Source organism: Gobius niger (genome assembly GCF_951799975.1).
Source record: "Gobius niger genome assembly, chromosome: 2".
Lineage (NCBI taxonomy): Eukaryota > Metazoa > Chordata > Actinopteri > Gobiiformes > Gobiidae > Gobius > Gobius niger.
The window spans coordinates 15,473,821-15,501,743 of record NC_136853.1 but is presented as its reverse complement, the minus strand read 5'-3'; the positions used below and the strand labels follow the sequence as shown (position 1 = coordinate 15,501,743).

General features: G+C 43.2%; 1 protein-coding gene across 1 annotated transcript in view; it reads right to left on the bottom strand.

Annotated features, from left to right (window-relative positions):
* Positions 1-10,302, bottom strand: part of LOC306982739 (transmembrane protein 132C-like) — a 180,473-nt gene extending 170,171 nt beyond the window's left edge. Inside the window, exons 1-2 of the mRNA XM_079582565.1 lie at positions 10,230-10,302; positions 9,438-9,631 (exon numbers count right to left, since the gene is read on the bottom strand). Of these exons, the coding sequence (XP_079438691.1) occupies positions 9,438-9,507 (70 nt within the window). The 5' untranslated portion in view covers positions 9,508-9,631; positions 10,230-10,302. The remainder of the gene's footprint in view (positions 1-9,437; positions 9,632-10,229) is intronic.
* Positions 10,303-27,923: the final 17,621 nt, after the last annotated feature.

The following is a 27,923-nucleotide window of genomic DNA, read 5'->3' as shown; positions in this document are numbered from 1 at the left end:
GTCACTCTGTGTCTTTTATTAAACACAGCCCTTTAACTGTCAGATAAAATCCTATCGCGAAATAAGGGTCCAGTTTAGCAGAGAAATGAGACGTGAGTGGAAGGACCGCAGGCCGTAGGAAACACTAGGCTTATTATGACGACCACTCCTGATGCTCTCTTCATTCATCAGGAGGGAAACGCAGCCCAGTGGCCCTGACACATGTTGTAAATACAGCCGCTCATATAAGAGCTTTTTCCGTGCACATAAACACTCTTCAATGTTTATGCACAAATACGCACTTTAGACAGTGGTGGGGCATCAGAGATTGGACTCTAGCAATGAAAAAAGCAGCGATGACCAAGAGTACCCAGCTCATAACATAGGTTCATCAAATTGTTTTACTCACCCATCTTTCAAAGCACAGCATTGTCTTTTAAAATGCCAAACAAGAGTGGATTCACACATGCACAGGGCATTCTCAGGGTAATTTCAGTTATTGGAAAATCTCCTGACATCATGCTAACCATCTTGAGGACACATATGTGAACCAATTCACCTTTGTTAAAACACACAGGGGGAACATAAGTTGATTAAATGTTATAGTTATACTAATATAAACAGCACATGTTTGCTGTAAATATTGATTTAAAGGCACACAGCGTAACATTTTGGACTATACTGTTGCCATCAGCACAAAACATGCTCGTCATGACCAGCTCAACACAGAAAATGCTACTATTGCAGTGAGTAATCAAATAATGGACTTGGATGAGAATCCTATTTAATCTATCTTTAGTCGCATCTCCATGGAGATGGGCTGGAGACGTACCCACTCCTGGTAAAGTTACAGTCATGTCTTCGGAGAGGTGAGCCACTCACAGCAAAAGCACGTGGTTGCTTGTACATCTACAAAGATTTTCCATGATGAAAATATCTATCATAAAATAAATTGCTTGTATTTCACTTTTAGTATAGTTTGGTTTTAGTTTAGTTTAGTATTACTGTGGGTACAATTCTATGTGGTGTGTGGCTTTAAGTTTATCATTTTAATCTCTGAAGCCTGCAGTCCAAATGCACACAGCATACAGAGACAGAAGGTCTGACTAAAAGGCTGATTTTTCTCATTCTCTGATGACATCTGCTCCACCGCAGCACATATTGCAATTTTCTGTTCTAATAGGACCTACGAACAGGCCATCAGCACATTTAACGTTAACTAGAAATGGACCAATAACAGTTTTTTTAAGGCTGGGCTCAATTTGGTGCTGAGGTTTGGCTTCAGGCCCACAGATCGATCAATATCTACATCCCATTCTCCTGCCCAATGTGTCAGCCAGCCAAGTAAAGTCTACAGAGAGCAGCAGAACCTTTATAAACTAATTGCAACTGCTTCTGATCTTTTGCTGCCATGTATGCAGAGCTTCTCAAACAAAGGTAATTATTTTCACTCAATTAGCAGTGTGTTGGAAAGTATTAAATCTGGTCTGGTCACTAAATGTGCTTTAAGTGTTGTTATCTGTTTAATGCACATGGATGAAGTTATCATGGTGAAAATATTAGCACCTTGACAGATTTAGACTTGCAAGATGGAAATCCTCTTGCTAATACATTTTCTTATTGGTTGGAGCTTTCAGCGATGTTTACCTCTCCTGGGGCAGTGTAGCTGAAAATTGGTAAGGGAATTGAGTCTTGCTTTGGGAACTTCATTCCTAAAGGTGTGGAATAGTTTGCCCTAAGCTTTTGCTTTTTGATTCTGAAGTGTCTATCAAGATCGAAATTTAAATTCAAACGTCTGTGAGCTTGTGGATCTTGCCCATTGCAGCTCTTTGCTCATTTCGATCATTTGCTTCCTTCCTAACTGATAATAGCTTGGCAAATAATACCACAAACCATATTTTTAGGACTTCTTTGGTAGACTTTCTGAGAGAGCCATTAACTGTCTTGAACAACGCCGGCTCCAGACAGATCTGATTGACGGTGTGTCAGAATTAAGGGGTACAAATAGATATCTTTATAATTAAATGACATTGCAATACAACTCAAACTGAGGGTTCAAACATTTTATAATGTTTGCAATGCTTTTTGTGCCTCTGTAGAACTGGGCCTGTTCTAGAATCTACTCAAAATGATTAATGAGAGCAAAAAGAACAATAAAGAATGAAGATGTAGATTCTAGTGATGCAAAACCACTTTTTCTAAAGCCAATACAAGAATAAGTGTTGCTTTCAGTACTCTAGTACTTCAATACTAGCCTGACCTTAGCCATTCGTAAACTCCGGTCGATTATAATTGCCCTGCATGTACATCTGGGTCTGGTCTCAGTGGCCACGTTACATCGGTTGACTTTCTTCCTACCATTCAGCGAGCGGGTGTTGTAGGTGACGTCAAGCATTTGCGCCGATTTGCGGGTTGTAGTTTGGCAATGGCGGCGGATACGAAAGTAATGGAAGCTCTTCAATCCGGTTATGAAGAGCTGCTTCACTCACTCTGGCGCATTACATACGTTGCGACCAAACGCTAGCGAAAATCAGATCCAATCGTTTCAAAGGAGTTCACCCTCCCACCTGATAATGGAGCTCAATTGAGAAAGTCCAGACCCTTGTACGAAACGAAGTAAGTATGAGGGTAAGGCAAAACCAGGCTACTTCAATACTACAATACTATTACTATTATTATGAAACTGGCATCAGGTAAAGCCAGTATTTTTGGTCCAAGATTTCTCGAAATTGTTTTGACAACACAATGTTTTCAGCGCTAACAGGCCAAACAGACAGAAAAGTGAGAAAAGTCAAGTGTTGGACAAAGCTGCATAGAAACATTTTACAATGTAACTGAAATAAAACAAAACTGACTTGCCTATAGTTGAGTCCATCACATCTGTTTCCACTTTTATCAGTACAATTCTGCAGCTGACAGAAAATAGCAAGGCAATAACAGGCTGCTCCGACCTGGACAGGTAACACAGACTGGAGGAACCTTTCCCCCATCGCCTCTGTCATCAGCTCTGTCTTGACACTGCGGCACTCACAAAGTAAAGTTGCCAAGTGTTGGCACAATTTTTTCTCACAAACACAGCTGAAGAAAAGCCTCTTTTATCATTAAAAACTCAGTGGGCGATCGAAGCCTGAGGAGCCGATATAACAGAGGAGCTAAGGTGGCGCGGCAATAGGAAATTTGTGATCTCTGCCTGTCTTTCACACATCGAGTGAAGAAATTTGATTTTTCCCTTCCACTGCGATTGTGCAGGTTTATTTTCATTTCCCCTGAATAGCCGGGCCTGCACTGAGTGCTCTGTGAGTTATGCTAATTGTTTCTAGACCTCCCGCTGAGTGCGATCTTCTCCCAGATGGATGGCTGTGAAGTCCTTTGCCCAGGGAGACGGGCCCGTGCGAGGCGAGACAGCATGTCTGCGTTTACACCGTAGAGCCACATATGCCCCAAAGCCGTATCCACCCACCACACGTGTGTCTCTGAATCGTTTGTCTGGGCACATCAGCAATAATAGTACGACAGCCTTTGCGCCAGTCAGATCTTGGAAGCTAAGCAGGGTAGGGCCTGGTTGGTACTTGGTGGTTGGTGGTGGTTGGAAGGGCAGATTGGCAGCCTCACTTCAGTCAGTCTACCCCAGGCCAGCTGTGGCTACAATTGTAGCTAAGTAAGGAGTGAATGAATAATGCAATGTAAAGCGTCTTTGAGTGTCCAGAACAGCGCTATATAAAACCAATGCACTATTATCATTATTATGCATTTGTCATAATGTCTGAACTAGAGGTGGGCATAGATTTTTTTTTTTAATCTAGATTAATCTAGATTAATTCTGAAATTAATCTAGATTAATCTAGATTAAAATGTCTTGCTTGAATTCTGCTGAAGCCATTCAGAATATGTGTGCTCCCAAATAATGACTAAAAGTAAGTCTTTGAGAACGAGTTTCTCAAGTCAGGTGGTGCGTTAGACCAGGGGCTCATCTCCTGTTTCCAAAATGCATCACAAACTGCTTGAGAACGTTCTACTATGATAATTGGTGATGAAAATAATTCATGTTCAAGAAGATGCACTTGTGTTTACTAACTGTTTATTCAGTTAAACATGAATTTTGAACTGTAGGCCGACTACATTAGAGGTCCTGATGAACTGTGTACAGTCAGTAGCTTTGTGTCAATCAATTTTCTGGTGACAAACTAAATCTCCTCTTCTGCAACTATGACCTGCTACAGAAAAAAGATCCGGGAATTTAATGGTGCTCTTATCGGTGCTTTAAAAGAAAAAAGAAAAACGTTAGATAGAGGCTACTGTATATAGGCAATGTAGCCTAGACCAATATTTTTTATTAAACTTTTTTATTACACATTTACTCTGCACTTGGACCTAATGTCCCAATTTGTGCAAACACTTAATATATGGGTGGTAAAATACAAGTATAGACCAAAATATAAAGTGTAATATTTTTCCAAATAATCTAGTAAGTAAAGGATTAAGTGTCATAGTTTGTTAATCAGGCTGTTGGTTAGATTTGGCTGGAGCTGACACGTGTGCGCGTTCACGCCACTGTGTGCGCGTTTGCGGAACATAGACTCCACTCGAATCGGGTATTTGTGACAGTGCGAGGCTCTGTTCAGTATGAAGGCGTTACGTTTCGCTTTTTACAGCGGGTCAGCGGCAGCAGCTCAGGGGGGTTTACGCAGCATTTCGTTCCCGTGCACACCTGTCTCACCGCGCGCACGGCTGCAGAGAGAGGCGCGTAGCGGGGCAGGTCCGACACTGCGCTCTCGTGCGGGCTTTTAGTGCTTATTTTAGCGCGGGTGATGCGACCCCGTTAGCCCGACTGTTCTCACAGAAGAAGTAAATAAACTCACTGTGGATCAGTCGTAGAACCTGCTGCTCTTCGACTCTTTATCCGATTCTCACTCGTCTGGTCATAGCGTCCATTTGGCAAAACTTAATCCATAACAAAAGTAGCTACAGCATCCGCGTGGCAGTTGTTTTGGTTTCAGAGGAATCACGTAACAGCGAGGCTGCGTGTGAGATGCATTCATGGACCGTAAGAAGTGCGGGAAAGGCGAGTTTTTCACAAATGCGCGGAAAAACCGGACAAATAATTTGCAGTCTGATACACTTTGCTTGTGCCAGAGGCCTCAAGCCAGAATACTTTAAGCCCTGCATAAAATATCACGGTGAAAGTCATCATAGCTTGCAGAGTATAGACCCAGCTCCCAACCCAGCTTTGAGAATAGATTAACGGCGATATTTTTTTTATCGCGCCATAAGAGTCTCGCGTTAACGCAGCACGTTAACGCCGTTAACGGCCCACCACTAGTCTGAACCCTATGCTTGAAAAAAGCATAGGGAACATGAAAAAAGAACATGCTGTACTTAAAGCAATCATGTTCATTTCTGGCAGACAACAATGTTTACTTTACAACATTTGTTGAAAGTAACATGATTATAGTAGATGAAATATTGTTTCATTTATTTATTGTAATACAACTTCTCAGCTATTTTATGCATACAGACAAGTTCTGTCTGGAGCATTTTCTTCTCGTTCCTCCACTTATGAGTTGCTCACTGATGAGCACAATTGCTTTAAATGGCTAAGTGTAAAGGACACTGTCAGGTCTTGGGTTTCATCCATCTCCTCATTACACTTGCCACGTCTTTAGTTAAGAAAGCAAGTCAATTTGTGCTTTAGGCTTGGAATAAGAAGCATTCTACTGCTGGTTTTATGGAAATAAACTTTAGAGTTTGTAGATGTATTGAACTGTTATAGACGAAAACACAAGTTGGAAAACACACAATCCTCCTCCGACAGCCTTATATTGGATTTGTCTGTTTCTCAAGCACAGCCCTGAGGTACCGTGGCCTGCCTACAACCCCAGAATTAAACTGGTAGAAGCTCAGTACCAACAAGTAATGCTCCCATGAGGCGAGCTAGAGTGGACACCAGTCATGATTTCACGGCCTTAATATGCAGGGTCACAGTGGGCCTGCTCGCTTTTAGACAGACTTATCTCGACCAAGTTTGGATTCATTTTATCACTGAATTGATGCCCAGAATGCAAATGGAATGGAAGCTTATTTGTATACTTTTCACATGACCCAAGTCACCCAAAGCGTTTTACATAGGGTAGGATTTGTTCTTCATTCACCCCGTGCACGGTGGTGCTAAGCTACGTATAAGTAAAGTAAGTGCTTTATTTGTCATTGTACAAACTTGCAAAAAAAATGTGTTCAAGTGTTGGAGCTGCTGTGAACGGTGCAGCGCCTACTGGTTTGTCCCTGTTTCAGAGCGTGGTGTCCTGCACTGGTCAGCTCCACCTCCTCCCTCCTCTTCCTCCTGCGTAGCTCCATCCACTCCACAACAATCTTTCATCATCTTCTGGGAAGAGCTCAGCAGTTAGTTTTAGCCTCCAGTGACTGTCCATTAGCCAGAACAATAGAAGGCATGTGTGGCTTAGCTAGCTGTGAGTCTCGCCCCGGATACCTCCTCGTTTATCCCTTCCTTGGTTCCTGTAGCCCCTCTTGTGACGCCTCCACTCAGTGTCTCAAAAGAAGAATTTTGTAGGTCTCAGATGGGTTTAGCTGATAAACGAATGAATGTGGAAAAAACCACAGATGCAGTTCGCAGAAAAAGGCAAAAAATGCAGCCGTATATACAGTATTTCACGCTTTTCATCAGCAAAGAGATCCTTTTTCTTTCCCATATTGCTTGAAAATGGTGGTCTGCTTAATAATAGTTTATAATAGTAGTTTTTCCCTCATCTGGGCTTACCCGACAACAGATAATCACAGGTGTCTGATGTTGATGTCAGTGATTCAAAGAGCCCTGTAACATCATCCATGAGTTTAATTGAAAAAATATATATTCTTTTACCATTATGACACTGAAGTACAATTCGCATAATAATTGTTAACGCAGTGTACTGTAGCTACAGTTTCCCCTTTGTCGGAGGAAACCAACGCACACACAGGGAATACATGCAAACTGGAAACAGAAAGACCCTGTCCCCTATCACATTATCATGTTGATAAGGGGATCAACATAAAATACAATACCTATCCCTAACCCTTCTGCAAATATTTGCAGCACTGCTAAAACAGAGCTTTATAATTGACGTTTTGAGAATATTTGTGTAACCTCTACACAGTGTGAGACTTCAAGAGATCCGTTTTTCGACTGAAGCTAAAGGCAGTTTGACTCTGTATCTTTTCTACTTGATCCTGCGTGAATTTTTTTTTGTGGCAAGCATGTTCTTCAAAATAATGGCACAACATAATTTTGTGCTGGCTGTTCGGAAACACTTGCTACTGTACGAAAGATTGCCTATAATTGTGGGTTGGAAGCATGGGGGTACAAGGTCTCAATCTCTTTATCTGCCTGGTGTTTGTCAGTGTTGAATTTATAAAAAATAAATTAAAAACAACCTTCAGAACTCACTCCAGTCATGCGGCACAGATTTCCAGGTTTGATGGGAAATTACAATTCTGAAAAGTGTCTTGAAAAAAAAAAAAAAGAAAAGAGAACGCAACTGCCGGAGTGCACCAAGCTGTATGGTCGACACTCCTGATGGCCGGTTTGACCGTGCACGCAGGTCCCTACAGTGAAGCATGCGGCTGTCGTGGGGCTGCGAGACAAGCCGCAAGCTCTGGGTGAAAGCAATCAGATGGCTTCAAAGTTATAATATCCTCTGAGACCGAGCGCTCCAGGAGCTGACTGACAGGAAGGAATCTGTTTTCTTTCTCCCACTCTCACCTGCGAGGATTAGGGGGCTGGCGAGAGCTGGTCAGAACAATCTCTCTACCTATATATTTGCGGAGCTCCTTTTCGTGTGGTGAAAACAATCCTCCGTAATGCTCTGAGTTTCTTTTTGACAGTCTATGAGTCAGTAGAGTTCTGGCTATTCCACAATTGAAATGTAATGTGGATTTCGAAAAAAGGAACAGACAAAAAAAGGCTTCGGACTCAGGCTTCGGTTGCCATGGCTCAGCTTTTGTTACAAGTCTTAGCAGGAACAAAGCAATGTCATTTCATGTGCCGACAAATGCCATTTAGAAATGATCTGTACAGTTAGCGCGCACTCATATTGCATCCTTTCAATTACATGTAGAACCAGGGTGTCCAAACTACGCCACACTCAGATGGCTGTCAACCTTCCAGCTAAATTGGCCCAAATAGCCATAAGCAGCATTTTTTTTTAACTGTAACAAAACAAGTACTCTGCCATGATAACGTGATTCATAACAAACACCAGGCATTACGGTAACAAGCTTGGATAAATGTGTGAGGGCAATTTAATCAATCTCACATCCCACTCATCACTGCTTTTTCATTTGCTGACTATTGTCCTGTACAATACAGATCAAACTGAAAAAAAAGAGATGCAATTCTGGTGGCAGTACGAGCTCAGGTGGCACCAATGCTCACCCACTAATTCAAAGGCTGGTACATATGGTTATATAGTGTCAGGGAGCAATACCCACCATTTGAGAAAATTTGTCATTGAAAGTTCAAGATCGGTCAGTGATACCAGGTGCCCAGGACTCTGTCTAAAGAATGTTCTTAACTCAATCAACCTAGTCCAGTCGACAATATTTTTAAACTTTCCATTACGACTAATAAAGCTATTTAAAACCGCGTATCTGAACATGTAACTCCGGCGCTTTGTAACAGGCGAATAATTCAGTACGTTACACTGTATTACTGAATAATAATGCAATCCTTCCTAACGCAGTACAAGAATTACTTTATTGTATATAAGCAAAGAGTACTTTGAGGTAGCCAAGTCAGTAAGTAACCAATATATAGTAAGCCTGCACCTAAACAGTCATCTCATTTGGCACTCAATAGACATTTGCCACTTCAAAACATCATAATAGAAGAGGAGAAAAGGACAGTTTCCGTGATATTGAAAAAAAAAAAGTATGTGCATCACATTTCCCAGACATTCCATACAGTGAGGCATCAAACATAGAGTCCCAGAGTGAGACGTCATACACATGGGCCTTTCTGTCCACACATTCACACGAACTTCACAGGCGAAGCCTGTTCCCCCTCTCATAGCTCCAGTCTGCGCCTGTTGTTATCCGCGGAGCTCTGCAGTGCCATGCTCAGCGCACTGCATCCTATTTTTGGTCGCTGACATGACACCCCCCCCCAAAACCCACTCACTCTCCAGGCGACAGCCACAGTTCATTCATGTTAATATTACAAGTCATTTTGTATTCTGTCACAACAGCTTACTGCTAATTATATGTCTTATAAATTAAATATGTCCTCTCGGCTAAAAGGGAATGATTTGCATTTCATTGTTTGCCTCGCTCTGAATTAAATCGATAAAGGTTGATGCATTTACAATGCCTTTTATTAAGTGACCGTGACCGTCATTTCCATAACTCTTGCTCAGCTTTATGGACTTAAGTGCTCAATGATATTAACTCAAGTTCTCTTTGGGTCTTACCTGTGCAGAGGATAAGCGCAGCCAGTCCAACACACCGAAGTGGCCCCATTTCTCCTCGAGGTGTGTTCATTTGTTGTCAATATAGGGGGGAAAGATGGCTCCTTCAGCTCAAATCCTCAAGCTTTTGACACAGTTTATCCTCTGTGGGCAACTCTCCACATAAAACTTGAATGCGGTGTTCTACGGGATTCCACCTGCCACACAGAGGGACAAGAACAGTCAGTGGGCAACAGCACGTTATAATGGGAAACAGATTTGTTAATACTATTTCATCCTCTCCTGTTGACGTAACTGTGAATATAAAACATATGAGCTTATTGTGTCCTCTCAGACATGAGCATCCCTAAATTTCCCACTAGGTTCCATTCAATGTAGTGGAGACATATAGAGCAGTCGACGGTATAACTGATTAACACAGTTGTCTTTCATAGACTCATGGTTAAGGGGCAGGCTAAGGGCTACTTGTTTGCGTTTCAACAGAGATAGTCTATACTTATTGACGAACATGCTATGGCAGAAAACATAATAATATTCTGTCTCAATCATTTTCTAGGGGAACAAAGATTCTTGCAGCTGAAAAGTTGACGCGAGTGAAGACTTTATCATCTACAATTGGTCACAAAAGTCTGATGACCACAAGCCAACATCAATAATTGTTTTAGATTTTTTTTCTCTCTCTCTGAATTCAAAATAAGTCAACAAGCTAACTTAAGCCTATATAAATTGCCCTTTTTTATTTTTACTGTGTGAATTAGTCGTAGCTAGAAGTAAACAAAATAGTGAATTTCTTACCACGTTCATTGTATTTTTTTGGCAGGCAACAACGCTTCACTTCAAAAACAAAAATCCTGTCCTTAAATTAAAAACAGTGACTTCAAGAAAAGGAAAAGAAAAAAAAGAAGTCCCTTATCCTTCGCTCCGCTCAGTCCTGGCAAAAGCCCTCCGCTATTTTGCGTTTTCCTCCTCCAGCAGAGCTCCACATCGCATTTTGGTGCCAAGAAGTGGCAAGCTGCGATGTGCGCGAGGCTAACTTCCACTAAAGAGAAAAAAAAAAGCCAAAGCAAAGCCGGTGTCTGAAGCCGTGTAACGCAGTTCTGTGCACTGCCTCCCCCCCCTGAGTCTGCCGCTCAGTGTGCGCCTCGTGGATGTGTGTGGAGCGGAGAGAGAGAGAGAGAGAGAGAGTCAGTGTGGGCAAAGTGAGCGGCGCAAGCGACGCACACTCCGGGGCTCGGTTGGCAACTGAGGGGGTTTGTAAACGGCGCGTCAGCAAGTATTCTACGGATGGGAATGGGAGAAATAAATTAAAAGAATAAACGGTACATTTGAAGGGAGCTCAGTCTGGACACTGTCGATATTGCATTGTTTGATAAGCTATATTTTGCTTGGTTTCCTCAGACAATAATGAGCTATAGTGGGCAGATACGATTACATTATAGCTTGGCAACATAATAATAGCATAATAGAAGAAGAAGACGGAAGAAAAAGATTAGCGTAGTAAAATTACCAACATAGGCTATGCAATCTGATGGCGAGAAATTCATGTTGCCATTTTTCTTTTCTTTTTTGCGTATTTTAACCATATACATGAAGCTGTTGTCGCCTATTACTGCATTGGATGTGCTGAGCTTATGAGTTATTACAAAAAAATCCTAAACCAATGGCTGTGTCCGAAAGTCCACCTAACCCGTCAGTCATTCTCTGCGGGGCCCACACAGGGGCGGACTGGCCATCCATTCTGGAAGAGCACAGAAGGGCCACTGGCTCTAGGGCCACCGGTCTGGCCCCATACGTCACCTTACCCTTACCCCCGGGCGCAACCGAGCTTTACCCAAATCTAAAAGCTTAAAAGAAAAGCATCCAAAAAACAAAAATGTGCTGGAAAAGTAACAAAAAAGTAACAAAAAAAACAAAAACGTGACGACAAAGCAATGAAAAAAGCGATGAAAAAAATAAATAAAAACATGACCAAAAAAAAACGAAAAACAAGAGACGAAAACACGCCAAAAAGCCACAAAATAGTAATGAAAAAGCAGCAAAAAAAGCAACAAAAACAAAAATCAACAGACAAAAATGTTACGGTCACTTCTCTAGATTTTAGCTTTCAAATGAGGCGTTACAGTGTTGCTCTCCAGTCAAGAAGCTTTTGGATTTGGGTAAAGCCGAACTGGAGAAAATGCTCTTGGTTAAAGGGGCTATAAGGAGTTTAAAAATGTTAAAACTACTTAAAAGTATTTTCCTCCCCCTACATGATTCAGCCATGTCCTCATGTGTAGAATGAGCCCAGACCTGTTCACCACAACTGCCTCTAAAATCCTGCACTGTCGCTCAAGAAGGTGGTGCTTCGGGTCAGAAGTGCTGTCATGCACGAGCTTAATATAGAAGCTGCAGTTATACATATGACCTGAGGTGGCAGTAGTGAGTATAAAATGACCAACTTGCATCTAGCCCCTTTAAGGCCGGTGGAAATATGTATTTGTGGAAGTCCAGGGCTGTTTTTCAGTCCCAGTCCGCCCCTGGGCCCACACCACGGGTCCCAACTTTTTCCCCTCTCAGTGCAAATGTTATTGCCATTAGAATATCCATCTGGCTCCTGCAGGTTACCCCTGCATATGCTGTAGTCTGAACTGAGAATGAACGCGGAGAGACATCATGCACGATGTCTGTGCGTGAAGTCTGCCCTGACCATTGGCAGCGTTGGAACATGTTTCTTTTACTCCTCTTCCTCCTCGTCCTCCTCGTTCTCATTGAATAGCTCCACAGTCCCACCCACTCCCGGGTCACGTGTCAGGGTCCGACACAAAAAATGCCATGTATTTTTAACATTGACTTTTCGAAAAAGTCCATTATTAAAGTGGGGGTATTATGCAAAATCAACTTTTTCAAGCTTTACATCATGTTATTATGTCACTCCCTCATTAAAAACATGCCTGAAGTGTTGCCTTGGCACATTCACGTATTTATGAGTAATCTGTAAAAACTCTGATGCCAGCCATTTTAGGGATAGGTTTGCCTGGGTCCTCCTAGGAACGCCCCCACCTCCCGGAGACGCCTCCGAGCTTTCGTCACCAGCCGAGTAACCTATCACTGCCCCTCAGCAGAACCCCCTCCCCACTGATGCCACAGACAGCGTGTGGAGGGGGCGTGTCGGAAAGAGTCAGAGGCCTATTTCAAGACATTCGCTACAGCCATTTTGAGAGAGCAAGTGTATACGTTTACTGCATTTACAGACCAACAGAAGGTTTCGTCATCATTGTAGTGTGCTATAGACTGGTGCGACTGGTGCGATTGAAAAAAGCATAATACCCCTCTTTAAGAGTTTAATGGCACGACGCCAGCTAATCAGCTATGTGCTGACTGGCGACACTTGCGCGGGTATTTTACAGGAAAGACACAAACAATACTTGAAAATACGACAATAATTTTGTCTTCAACTTTACCTTGTATGTTTCATGTCCGTGAGCTAGCACATAGTTGATTAGCCGGCGCCGTGATGTTAAACTTTTTTGAAAAATCAATGCTAATAATGGGATTTTTTATATTGGACCCCAACACGTGACCGGGAGTGAGTGGGACTGTTGAGCTCTATATGGACGTATTTGCATATTTGCGCTGCGGTTTTATAAAGGCAGTTGACTTTTTTTGTCACTGCCCACCCACAAAATAGTTCCTGGCGACACTGGTTTATTCATGAAAAATACGCAACATATAATTAATTAAAACAGCTGTAGTGTCGCTGGTAGGGCGGTCACATGGGGGCCGTGTGCAGTGCCTATAATGGCACAGAAATAAAAATTATCACCTATGGAGCTCTTTTTTGCACGGAAAACATGGATATATTTGACGGAGAATGTAAACGCCTTTGTCACACTTCCGTAGACTGAAAACTTTAAATTCCACCGGCACCACACAACCCAGAAACGGGCAATTGTGCTTTATATTATAAGATGTGTATTTATGTCATACTATTAGCATTATATGAGTTTATATCTTTAATAGATTATTTAGTTTAATATTATGATACAGTTCTATTATTGTCACCAAATGTAAAGCTATGTACATCTTTCAAGGCAAGGAAAGTTCTTTAAAAACAATAAATTACACACAGAACATTGATTAAAAGCAAGAGAAACTTTTTTTTTTAAATTGATCATAAAAGTTATGTGCACAGTCAGATAATTAACGTTATTCAATAGAAATTAATCTATTAAACCCTTGAATAGTTTCCTCAACCCTGCCTTTCATGGAATCATGTGTTTCTAATTATCTACCATTTGATTGAAGTGTGTAATACCCAAAATATCCAGTAGAGGAAGCGGTAAGGTCTATTCCGGGGTGCTGGAGAGGAGGATCCGTCCGATAGTTGAACCTCGGATCCAGGAGGAACAATGCGGTTTTCGTCCTGGTCGTGGCACACTGGACCAACTCTATACCCTTCATCGGGTACTCGAGGGTTCGTGGGAGTTCGCCCAACCAGTCCACATGTGTTTTGTGGATCTGGAGAAAGCGTTCGACCGCGTCCCTCGTGGTGCCCTGTGGGGGGTGCTCCGGGAGTATGGGGTCCGGGGCCCTCTGCTAAGGGCTGTCCGTTCCCTGTATGACCGCAGCAGGAGCTTGGTTCGCATTGCCGGCAGTAAGTCAGACCTGTTCCCGGTGCGTGTTGGTCTCCGCCAGGGCTGCCCTTTGTCACCGGTTCTGTTCATTACTTTTATGGACAGAATTTCTAGGCGCAGCCAGGGGCCGGAGGGTGTCCGGTTTGGGAGCCTCAGAGTCTCATCTCTGCTGTTTGCGGACGATGTTGTTCTGATGGCTTCAACGAACCAGGACCTTCAGCACGCACTGGGGCGGTTTGCAGCCGAGTGTGTAGCGGCCGGGATGAGGATCAGCACCTCCAAATCCGAGGCCATGGTTCTCCACCGGAAAAAGGTGGCTTCCCCTCTTCAGGTCGGTGGGGAGTCCTTGCCTCAAGTGGAGGAGTTCAAGTATCTCGGGGTCTTGTTCACGAGTGGGGGACGGATGGAGCGTGAGATCGATAGACGGATCGGTGCGGCGTCAGCAGTGATGCGGTCGCTGTATCGGTCTGTCGTGGTGAAGAGGGAGCTGAGTCGGAGGGCAAAGCTCTCGATTTACCGATCGATCTACGTTCCCACCCTCACCTATGGTCATGAGATTTGGGTCATGACCGAAAGGACAAGATCGCGAATACAAGCGGCCGAAATGAGTTTCCTTCGCAGGGTGGCTGGGCGCACCCTCCGAGATCGGGTGAGGAGCTCAGTTACCCGGGAGGAGCTCGGAGTAGAGTCGCTGCTCCTTCACGTCGAAAGGAGCCAGCTGAGGTGGCTCGGGCATCTGTTTCGGATGCCTCCTGGTCGCCTCCCGCGGGAGGTGTTCCAGGCATGTCCTAGTGGGACAAGGCCTCGTGGAAGGCCCAGGACACGGTGGTGGGACTATGTCTCCGAGCTGGCCTGGTGTCGCCTCGGGGTCCCCCCAGAACAGCTGGAGGAGGTGTGTGTGGATCGGGAAGTTTGGGCATCTCTGCTGAGACTGCTGCCCCCGCGACCCGACCCCGGATAAAGCGGAAGAAAATGGATGGATGGATGGATCCAGTAGAGGACTCAATAGTTTGCTGTGGTAAGCCCTTTAAAACAGCTTGCCAGCAGGAAGCTGCTCACTGAAAAATCTCTCCTCACATCGAGACAGTTTGTAACTACATTTTAGAAAGTATGACTAGTTTATTTGTACTTTTTATAATTTAACACTTCCCTTAACATCAGCATTTCCCTTACTGCAACATAAAAGCATTTCATAATTATTTGTACATTTTTTTAAACATGCTCAACCAATCGGTAGAGTATACCTTTCAAATCTGTGGATTCAGAAGGGACGTTAGACCAGGTTTGGACTGGTTTAGATCAGGTTTGGACTGGTTTAAACCAGCTTGGGACTGGTTTAGATCAGGTTAGGACTGGTTTAGAACAGGTTTGGACTTGTTTAGCCCAAGTTTGGACTTGTTTAGATCAGGTTTGGACTTGTTTAGATCAGGTTTGGACTTGTTTAGATCAGGTTTGGACTTGTTTAGATCAGGTTTGGACTTGTTTAGATCAGGTTTGGACTTCTTTAGACCAGGTTTGGACTTTTTTGGATCAGGTTTGGACTTGTTTAGATCAGGTTTGGCTTGTGTGGCATGGCGACTGTTGCATCACCGTTATATAAGCGCAATGCATTCACTCCTTCGTTCTCTGACGTCACTCACTTCCTGGTCCAGCCGGGGTCAGTGCGTTCCTCGCTCCTCCGAAGGACAGGTAGCGTTTGCTCTAGATTTTATGATCACTACCTACAGACCCTAACTGGAGGTTTTGTAATTTAGCTCTGTGTTGTGGTAACGGTTCCACGATGTAGCCCTCAGATGCTCCTTGTACAGGGATGGTGTGCATCACTCTGTCATGGCCCCACACCCATGTGTTATGCCCTGTGTTTGATGGTACGTTTGGGGCAGAGCTAGATGGTAATTACTGTTATTTCACAGGTGATCGGGCCGTGCCGATGCGATGATGGCGCTGCCCTAATGTTGTTGCCTTATCTGTCTTTTAACCTTGTTAACCTTTCGGTTTGAACTAATTGCCAAATTAAATGTTTAAGTCTTCCAGTTTGTGGTGGGAAATGTGTATGAAATCAAACTGAAATTTTAACAACAAAAGAAAAATGGAAAATAATTTATTGAAACAAAAATATATATAGTAAATAAAACTTATATTTTCGCTAAGTATGGACTCTGCCTGTGTCAATCATAAACAAACCTGCGTGCCTTACGGTCCGGAGCCTTTCTCTCCGGTGGCGTTGTCAATATTTATGTTAGTTTATTTTGGCTGGACTACTATTTTTAAATGCCATTACCGCTCTTCTGGTCACAACTGACCAGGTTTGGACTGGTTGAGACCAAGTTTGGACTTGTTTATATCAGGTTTGGACTGGTTTAGAGTTTTAGACTGGTTTGGACTGGTTTAGACTGGGTTTTGACTGATTTAGAGGGGGTTTGGACTGGTTTAGACCAGTTTTGGACTGGTTTAGTACATGTATGGAGTGGTTGAGACCCACTTTGGACAAGTTAAAACTGGGTTTGGACTGGTTTAGAGCAGGTTTGGACTGGTTTAGACTGTTTGGTATTGTTTAGATCTGGTTGAGTCTGGGTTTGGACTGGTTTAAAGAAGGTTTTGGACTGATTTAGAATGGTGTACACACGTTTGGACTTTTTTTTACTGGTTTTGACAGGTTTGGATTGGTTTAGTGTGACTGATTTAGAGCTGGTTGTCACTGGTACTTTTACCATAAGCTGTAAAAAGGTCTAGGTAGGGAAATTTCGTTTTTTTCTTTTATACTCACTACTGCCACCTCAGGTATTATGCATAACTGTAGCTTCTACATTAAGCTTGTGCATGATGAGAACTTCGGACCGAATTAACACCTTTTTGAGTGACAGTGCAGGATTTTAGAGGCAGTTGTGGTGAACAGGTCTGAGCTCATTCTACTACATTAGAACAAGGCTGGAACATGTAGGGGGATGAAAACACTTAGTTTTAACATTTTTAAACTCTGTATAGGTTAAACCAAAGAATATACTTCACTTCAAGATGAACAGATTTAACAGATTTGAAAACTGATCATTGAAAATGACGTTATAAGCAAAACCAAAAACATTGCCAACACGGACAAGGTCCATTTTAAATGAACAGTTTGGCTCACTGTCCGAACTCCCCAAAAGTCAAGTCCTGGGCTGGGCTTTGCTGAGTGTGGTCCATGACTACTATTCAACCCAGAGCTGCAAGAACAAAGTAATGACATTTTCTTCTTGCAGCTTCTGTTCAGCCGTTCTTGCAGGTTGTTTTTCGGCGGGGCTCTGAGAACATTTCTGCTAGCTGTGTCGATAGGTCCTCCTTTTGTGGTCTACATAAAAATCATTTCCCGGGCTGTAGCATGCACGGAGGGAGACTGCCGCGGCCTATCACCCGCCAGCCCACTTCCAATTAACAAGCATATTCAACATCATGTACTGTATCTTGGCTATTTATACACATTGTGAGCAAAGAAGTGGATATAGCTTATTACATAATAACCACCAAAACTAATAAACTATCCCAAAATATGCAACAACTGAATCCGCACCTACCAAAATGCAGTGAACTGGTGACGTTTATTCCATCAATACTCTGTAAGCTTCATCCTTTCACGCAAAATCCATTATTAATCCTTCATCCATGAGGAAAGGTTTGGAAGCTGCACTCCACACTGATGTCCGGTGACCACGTGATGCTTTTTTGTCTTTCTGGTAATACGCAGGAACAGTAATGCTGGCTACATCATCCTGTAGACGTTGAAACAAAAGAAATGTGTGTTTGGATTTCATAACTTTACTTGACTGTTAAATTTAAGCTGATTCTCATCTTGAGTTACTTGTGGCCAGTAGCCTAATTCTTACACAGGAGACTCCACTTATCTGAAACATTACATTTTCTCATCTAAGTTAATCTTAAAAGAGCATATCATGAAAATGCATATAAAGAGTAAATGCAAAAATCATTTTGTTTTCACATTTTAAAAAGCATTACCTTTGAAGAAGCTGCCTGTGTCCTGATGTAGTGACTGCAGCTCCTGTAACTGTCCTCTTCTTTTTACATTTGAAAACTCCCTCCTAAAGTTTGGGGTGGGGAATTCTGCCCTTGGCTGGAGAGTGGGGCATCACCAAAAACAATAACTAAACTACACTCCCTCATTACGATTGAAACATGCAGTTTTAACAGTTGCCACAGTCAGAATATATTTGTCAGATGTAATCATGTTTTATTGTGAACCTCAATCAAATCCCGCAATTGATGCAAATTAGCTAAATTATCCAGCTCTTTCAGTGATATAGCCTAAATAAAGAAAGTGAAGAAAATCTAAAAACACATGAAATTGTTTGATGTTGTTTATTATTAGTAGCATGAATTACCAAATCCTTATAAGCTATTATTAATTTTAATCGAGCCCATTTATTTCACCACACTCAAATTTTGTCAATGTCTCTCTTTACACACTTCCAACCTCTCTAAAGAGAAATGGCACATTACAACCTGTTGTTCAAGGGTTGTTCCAAAGAGTCAACAGTGCCACCTATGGGACAGTCGCTGACTCCTGACTCAGGATAAAGACACGATGGATTTTGAACAAACAAATTGAGTCTGTTGATGTAAAGAGTGGGAGAAAAAAAAAATAGACATTAACTTTTATGAACCTATGGCAATAATGATATCCTATAATGGCAAAAATATATTTTTGCATACTTTAGATAATGCCCCCCCTAAGATGAATCATTTAATAATGGCCAAACAGACCTGGTGGAATTTGTTTTCGGTACAGCTCAAGATTTGATAAAGGGAGTAAAAGTTCGGATGTGACTGGAGCAATTTCACTACGGGGACAATAAAGCACAACTCAAACTTAACCATCAGTGCTGAACTTAACTGATTAACTGGTTAAGTCTGAGGTATACTTCATTGTCTTATAATTTCATGGGACAACAAAAACAACTGGTGAAAAATCAGATCAATCAGCAGCGACTGTATCTTTGACTATACTTATTGTTTATGATCCATTGTGAACGCACTACAGATCACAGCATTTCATTCGCATACGTGCTAATAATATCCATTTCTTAAGGCATTCTACATATTCCTCGTAAAATTGCAGTGCTGTTTTTGGATTTACACACATCACAATCACATTACATGCTTCTCCATCTGGCACAGACTCTGCTAAATGAACATCCCTCAGTCCCTGGGAGTCTGGAAACATTTGCTCACAGTTCTACATTTGACAGCGCTCCACAGCTTGAAGAATCCATCATGTTGGACACGTGTACTGCACACTGCAGGCGCCCTCACTGCAGTTTGTGTGTGGGCTAAACTGGTAATGTGTTATTGTCGGTTTTATTTGATTTTCTTAAAACATGATTATGTGCACATAGGCCTAATCATACACTGAACACCTACTTGACCTCAACAACTTAAAATTTGGAAGAAAAACAATAAAGTGGAATAAATGCAAGAGTAAAAAAGAGCATATAAGAAAGGCTTCTGTGTGGAGTTTGTATGTTCTTCCAAGGCCTGATGAGGTTCCCTCCGGGTGCTTCGGTTTCCCTCACTAAACGCATGGAAATGAAGTAAATGAGTGTGAATTTGCATGTGTGAGAAAACAATCTATGGACCGATAAAACAAAAACAACAACAAAAAGTGATTCTCTGGCCAACAAAGAGCCACAGCTTTTGTTTTCTCACTGGGACACTCTAGGGTAGGAGCCTGCGATGTGGTGGGGAGCCGATGGAGTGATGGACAGGAGAATCAGATCCATCCTGGGGAACACCCTTCACCTTCTCCACAGCACTCGGGACGGTCTGAGGAGAACCTCCGGCGGCAGACTGCTCAGATGCTGGAGCAGCTCTCCTCTCTCTGAACCTTGGACAGTTTTAACCAACACATCAACTCACTATTTCAAATTTGTAATTTATTGTCCGAATAGCACATTATTAATGCTTTCATTATACAGATCCTTTCCAAAAAATTTGAATATCATGGAAAAGTTGATTTATTTCCATAATTCAAAACTTTAAACTTCCATAGATTATAGATTCAGGGCCCACAACTCAAACGATTTCATGTATTTAGTTGTTTATTTGTACATAATTTGGGCTTCCAGCTCACAAAACCCACGAAAACAGGATTTTAAAAAAATTGAATACTGTGAAGAAATCAGCCCAAACTTTACAGGGCATGAATGTTTTAAACTGAGTGTCACAGACTACTCAGCTACTAAACTCAAAGCACCTGCACAGGTTGTCCCAGGTGTTGTTAAATTGCTTCACTTTGTCTCTGTTAGGATCAATATGGGGAAGACTGCAGACTTGACAACTGGCCAGAAAACCATCATTGAGACCCTCCATGGGATGGGTAAGCCACAAAGGTTCATAGCTAAGGATGCTGGCTGTTCACAGAGTGCTGTGTGCCCAAGCATATCAATGGAAAGTCTAGTGGAAGGGCAACATGTGGCAGGAGAAGATGCACCAGCAGAAGAGCTGATCGTGGGCTTCAGCGGATTATCAAACAGAGAAGATTCATGAATCTGGCAGAGATCCGGAAAGAGTGGAATGAGGCGGGAGTCACAGCTTCAAAAAACACCACATTCCAATGCATTCGGGAGATGGGCTACCACTGTCGGGTTCCTCGGGTCAAACCGCTTCTGAGCCTGAGCCAATGTAGGAAGCGTCTCAACTGGGCCAAGGAGATAAAGGACTGGACTGTTGGCCAGTGGTCCAAGGTCCTCTTTTTCGATCAAAGTAAAGTGCGCCTTTTATTCAGGAATCGAGGTCCAAGGGTTTGGAGAAAGACAGGTGAGGAACAGAACCCAAGCTGCTTGAGGTTCAGTGTGAATTATCCACAGTCAGTCATGATTTGGGGCAATGTCCAGTGCAGGTGTTGGTAAACTCTGCTTTCTTAAATCCAAGGTCAACGCATCAGTCTACCAGAATGTTTTAGAGGACTTCTTGATTCCTTCTGCTGACGATCTGTTTGGAGATGCAGATTTCATCTGCCAGCAGGACCAAGCCCCTGCCCATACCGCCAGAAGCACCAAAACCTGGTTTGATGCCCATGCCATCACAGTGCTTGACCTAAACCCCATTGAGAATCTATGGGGTTTTATCAAGAGGAAATGAGGGACACCAGACCCAATAACAAAGAAGAGCTGACAGCAAGCATCAAGGAAATTGATGATGATTAAGGGATTCCCTACAAATTATTGAAGATTGACGTATCATTTTGAAATTTTGAATTTCTTTTTTTTTCTGCAAAAACTGAGAAGTAAATGGTGATTTCTTCACAGTATTGTGTGCCCTGAATCTATAATCTATGGAAGTTTAACGTTTTGAATGGAATTATGGAAATAAATAAACTTTTCTATGATATTACATTTTTTTGGAAAGGGTCTGTAGATGGTTGTGTCTTTGTGCCGTTTATATTTTAAATATTTATTGGAACAACTAAGGAATTCGCTTGTGGATTAAAAAATAATTGTGGGAAAAGTAGTAAAACTATCACTTTAAACGTCAAAACAGAATTCAATTAACTATTGTACCTCAACAACCAAACAAACAGTCTTGCACTGTCATCACACTGGGAATCAAACTCAGGACTTTCTTGCAAATGTAATCACTCTTTCTCAACACCCTATCACACCAACAAATCTCAAAGATAATAACTCAGGAATGATTCATGTAAAAAGGCATTCAGAAATTGTGAATAAAACATGAGACGCGTGACGGTGATACATGATTTGTTCACAATGCGATGCACCTTGTTTAGATATTCTGCACCATGTACGGAGGTCCAGTGGAGTGAGATGTCGTGTCACAGGAATTCAATGAGAGCATAGCAACATCTGGACTCCAAATGTGGCAAGTAACTCACATCATGCAAATTGGTTGCTAATCTGGCAAACACAACTGGATTGCCGGCTGCAGACCAAAAATATTGCATGATTAACGTGACATATTATTAAGCCATATGCAATTGTTACTGTTGCATTATACATAAAACATACAGATGTTTCTAAAGCAGCGGTTTTCAAGTATTGTAGCTTCGGAACCTACTTTTAATCTATTAAGACAAGTTTCGAGCTGTGTTGAGTGATTTTTGACAAATGCCTGTTTGTGAACTGTAGCCCACCAGTTGAGAACCATTCACAAATTAGACATAGATTCTTACAGGTGTTTTAATATCAGCATCATTTCAGTCTTGGATTACATTCATTTATTTTCAAGACATTTATCTCGAATGGTAATTTGACAAATGTTCCTTAACATTTAATCAAATTAATTATGTCTTCTGAGAATTGTTAGATGGTTTATGGCACAGCAGCCAAATGTCTGGCACATAACTGCTGTCTAAACACTGCAGCTGCTTTGAGCATATTTACCGTTTCATAATATAATGGCATAATTAGTACAGATAGTGAACATACTGCATTTTCGTATGTTCAATAATTAGATGCCACTTTTCCTAATTGTTATTCTTTTATTTGTTAAGATTATCTGGTCTGATCTATATTTCAATCCAGTTGATACAGATGAAGTAGCTGCCACTTATACAGCGGGAACCATATGTTCATATACACGTTATAAAAAGACACATTTGCATTCTTTTCTTCACTTTCAGACATGACACCAGAATTAACTTCTTTTTTTTTTTTTTTTTAGGTCAATTAGAATTAAAATAATAATAATTATTTAAATTTGTCAAATCCCAGAAGAATGAGAGATTGAATTTTCTAATGGTTTCATATTACGTGGCTGGTATAGTGTACAGGAACATCTGTGCAGAGTATGGGCACTCGGGGCAGTGAGCCCCAAACTGGAGGAGTGGCTCCAGCAGATCCCAGGAAATACATCAGACATCTCAGTCCAGAAAAGTGCAGCTCTAGGAACTGCAAGGATACTGCACAGAACCCTCAAGCCCCCAGGCCTCTGGTAGATCCGAGCTTGGAGGAAAAAGAGACCGCCCGCGGAGGGTGAGGAAGACCTTTTTTAATAAAATATATATTTATTTATTTATTCTTGTTTTTTATTTTTTCAGAAATGTTGTATTTGTTCATTCTTCTGACATTTAAGCAAATATAAATAAATAAAAATAATTCTAATTGACCAAAAAAAATAAAAAATCAAAGTAAATTCTCGTTTCATGTCAGTCAGTGAGAAAAAAATACAAAAGTGTCTTTCTATTAAGTGTATGTAAACATCCGGTTCCCACTGTACGTCAAACATCCAGGCAGAGAAAACATATTCAAGATATGGCAGCTCAATAGTTTTCACACTCACCTCAGGAATATCCAATGTTCAGACTTTCTGTGTGGAGTTTGAATGCCGTAAGAAAAAACTCCAGCATAAGATAAAAAATGTGTAACGAAGAAGAAAAAAAAACATATAAATCGCTCCGGAGTATAAGACACTCTAGCCAAAAATTGTCTAATGAAGAAAGTACGGTATGCTAACGTAACACATTGATGGTTTGCTACATGAAGCATAAACAACAAACCAAATAGGTGTCTGGTATGTTAACGTCACACACTCGTTCCTTAACTGTGCCATGTTCGCCCATGATTAGCTTTTTTGTTTTCTTCATTGCGTTAAGAGCAACCTCCGCTTTTCGCCAGTCCCTCACAGGTTTCTCGCTCACTCCAAACTTTCTTTCTGCTGCTCGATTGGCCTGCAGTTCCCTCTAGTGGCATAAAATTATATATTTCCAATAAAAAAAAAAAAAGAAAATCACATTGTAGAGTATAAGACGCACCCAGCCAAACTATGAAAAAAGTGCAACTTATAGTCCGGAAAATATGATGTATGTTTTTTTCAGTATAGGTGTCAGTAATGAACCTGCTCTGCATCCCCCTACCGTCAACTGGCTTTCCCTCCTCACCCACGCCCCTCACTCCACCCCACACACTGCATGAACGTTCATCTGCAGAAGAAATATAATACAGCTAAGTAAACATTATCATACATATGTTTATTTGTCAAAGCTTGAACTTCCATGCAAAACTGTGGTAGGACGTTGGGGAGGTGTACCTATATTGGACTCCCTAAGGACATATTCATATATCCCTATTATTCTAATTAAGTGCATCAAACACATTTGTGCCTCAGTGAATGAGTTACAATAAGTGCTCTATGCATGCAAGATAGGAGCTTCCTTGACCCTCCTCCAGCATTGGGATCGCTTCGTGGAGAGAGAAGGGGTATTGTACCGTTAGCTTTTACGGCCCGACGGGGGAGAAGAAAGCCTCCAGCTCCTCCTACCTGTAGCACTCAGGGAGCAGACCCTTCAGCTGCTCCATCAGGAACATGGCCACCAGGGCATTGAGAGAACCACTAAACTGGTGCGCCAGCGATGCTTTTGGCCTTGATGTCTTCCAACATTAAGCAGTGGGTGCAGCTGTGTGAACGTTGCCAGGTTGCTAAGGACTCTGCACCAGTGCCCCACAGTTTTACGGGTCATTTCCTCGCTTCTCGACCCAACGAGATCTTGGCTATTGATTTCAACTTGTTAGAGCCAACTCGATATGGGCTGGAGAATGTGTTAGTCATGACTGACATATTTACTAAATACACCACGGCTATTCCCACTCGTGACCAACGGGCCCCCACTGTTGCCTGTGTGATCACCCAGGAGTGCTTCTATAGGTTCGGCGTTCCAAGCCGCATACATTCAAATCAAGGACGATGTTTTGAGGCTGTCATTCTTCAGCAGCTTTGTTACCTGTACGGGGTAGCAAAGTCCCGAACCACCGCATACCACTCTGCCGGGAATGGTCAATGTGAACAGTTCAACCGTACCCTACACAATCTCCTGACGACCCTACCTCTTTCTTGGAAACATGACTGGGCTTCTTGCCTTCCTCAGGTGCTTTTCTCGTATAACACCATGCCTCATCAGAGCACTGGGGAATCGCCATTCTTCTTGATGTTTGGGCGTGAGTCCAACCTTCTGGTTGATTTCACTCTTGGTCAAGTACCGGATCCCCTTCCTGGGACGGTGCAGAATTGGGTGTCAGAGCATTGTTCGAAGCTCAAGGTGGCCTTCGCTAGTGCGCGGGAACGACTGTTGGCAAATGCTGGCCGCAGGAAGGAAAGGCATGATCTCCGGGTCAGGGAAGCCCCTTTGCAGGTAGGTCAGTTGGTCTATCTGCGAGACCATAGCTTTAGGGGGCGCCACAAAATTCAAGACATCTGGCACCCTGACCTGTTTCAAGTGGTGAGGGCCCCCACTGGGGAAGGGTCGGTCTATAAGGTTGCTCCGATTTCCAATCTGCAAGCGTGCATCGAGACATGCTTAAGGCTCACATCATGTCTGGCCCCACGCTTGAACCTAGGGTTAAGGCCCACGTTTTTCCTCTAAGAAAAAGAGGCATGTTGGTTTGAGTTCTCCCTCAAATATAGAAAATACTGTTGTGTGCATGAATTATCAAGTAAGTGTCTCCATAAGACAATTTATTGATGTTTATGTGCTTAGTATGACTTGTAGTAGTGTTTCTATTGTTAAGCATATTACAGCTAATTAGCATAGCACATACATGTGTAACACTTGTTTACTGATTTCTGTATTTTGTATTTTCTGTGTTTGCAGAAACCACACATACCTATATTTGAAAATTCAACAAAGTAAATTCAACAAAAGAACGTATTGACCTGGTCATTTCATAAGGACAACATTAGGCTCTAACAGGCCTACTGCAGCGGTTATCGCCTTCATAACTATTCATTTACACCAGCAAATACTTTTCATGTCCTTCGAGCCGGATGATAAATACTGCAGACAAAGATGTCCGATCAAGAAGAAGCGGCAACCAGGCCAAAGCGCTCAACTCAACCTCCTATCTACTTAAAAGACTATGAGGTGACACTCGAACATCATGATAAAGAGCGCGAGAGGCCTAAAAGCACCTTTGTGCTCCATGGCAGTGAGCAGAAGCAGACAGAAAAGCAACCGGCTAATTGCGAACCCAAGGAAAATGTAAGGGAACCAACTAAATTCTGCCCATTCTGCAACACTTGTTGCTATGGCGCCAGCCCCTGCTGGCAGCTAGTTATGTCGGCTCTGTTACCTCTTTTATACTTTTTGCTTTTATCTTTTATTTATAAACGTGTTTTTTAAAATTGTCTTCAAGTAGACTAGACATTGTGCATTTGTGCACATGGGAAGCTGTTTTTGTTGCACTTTTCCCTTTTATTTGTGATGTCTTCGGCACTTTTGGGATCCGCGTCTCCTTCTTGTTGTTCTTGTTGCCACAGTGACACACGAGGTCCTCTTGTTTATTCACGGGAGCAGCTTCTTGGACTCAAGGACTCAGCTTTCATGCATGTGGAGAGGCCGGTGATCCCCGCCGAGACACGCAGAAAACGCAGAGGCTGCAGAGGTGGACGCAAGAGGAGAAGATGGCTACTCTCAGTCATCCTGGGTAATGTGCGCTCCATCTCGAACAAGACCGAGGAGCTGGCCGCACTAACCCGACATCAGAGAGCTTATCGGGAGTGCGGACTGATGTGCTTTACGGAGACGTGGCTGAACGGGAATATACCGGACTCTGTGGTTTCCCTGGACGGATTTAAACTTGCGCGCGCAGACCGGTGTGTGAAGGGGAGCGGAAAGAAGAAAGGCGGGGGAGTAGCTGTGTTTGTGAATGAGAGATGGTGCCACCCCGGCCACGCGCACGTGAAAGAACAGATATGCACCCGAGACCTGGAGATGATCATCGTCAGCATGAGGCCTAGGTATCTACCAAGGGAGTTTTCACACATGGTCGTGTTGTGCTTGTATATCCCCCCCTCGGCTGACACCGCCGCAGCCTGTGAGTGCATCCACAGTACCGTGACCCAGACCCAGATGCGTCATCCCCGCGCCCTGCTGCTCATCACCGGTGACTTTAATCACGCCTCTCTTTCCGCCACTATCCCCACACTCATGCAGTAGGTTAAGTGCCACACAAGGAACAATAAGACCCTGGACCTTCTGTATGCTAATGTGAAGGGCGCTAACACCTCTGGCCCCCTCCCCCCGCTCGGACGCTCAGACCACAATCTCGTCCTACTGCGGCTGGATTACACACCCAAGGTGCGAAGGGAGCCCGCACAGAAGAGGCCTGACCCACTACATCACAGACTACATCAACTTCTGTGTGGAAAACACTGTACCAACCCGGAAGGTACGGTGTTTCTCCAACAACCACCCCTGGGTGACCCCTGAACTTAAAGCCCTCCTGAACCAAAAGAAAAGGGCTTTCAACTCATGGGACAGAGAGGAGCAGAGGAGAGTCCAGCATGAACTCCAGTGGAGGATCAGGAAGGCCAAGAAGGACTATGGCGAGAAGCTGGAGCAGAAGCTGGCACAGGGCAACGCACGAGACGTATGGAGGGGACTGAAGAACATCTCCGGTTTTGGACAGAGTGCCAGAGGGACAGCTGATGGAGACCAGCGCGGGGCGGATGAATTCAACGAACATTTCAACCGGTTTGATTCTCCACCCACTCCCTCCTCTTCACACGTCTCCAGCCCAGTGGACACTGCCCCCCTCCCGCGACCACCTTCACCTGCCTCCAGCCCCCCTGCACCCACGTCTCCAGCCCCTACCATACGGACTTCCTCTAGCACCTGCCCCACCCCCGGCAGTCCACCCCCACACCTGTCCCCCCCTCACTCCCCCCTCTCCATCACACCGGACCAGGTGAGGAGGGAGCTGAGGCGACTGAAGTGGAGGAAAGCTGCAGGACCAGATGGCATCAGTCCCAGGCTGCTGAGGACCTGCGCAGACCAGCTCTCCGAGGTCCTCTGCCGCATCTACAACCTGAGCCTCAGCCTGGAGAAGGTCCCCGTCCTGTGGAAGACCTCCTGTCTGATCCCGGTTCCTAAAAC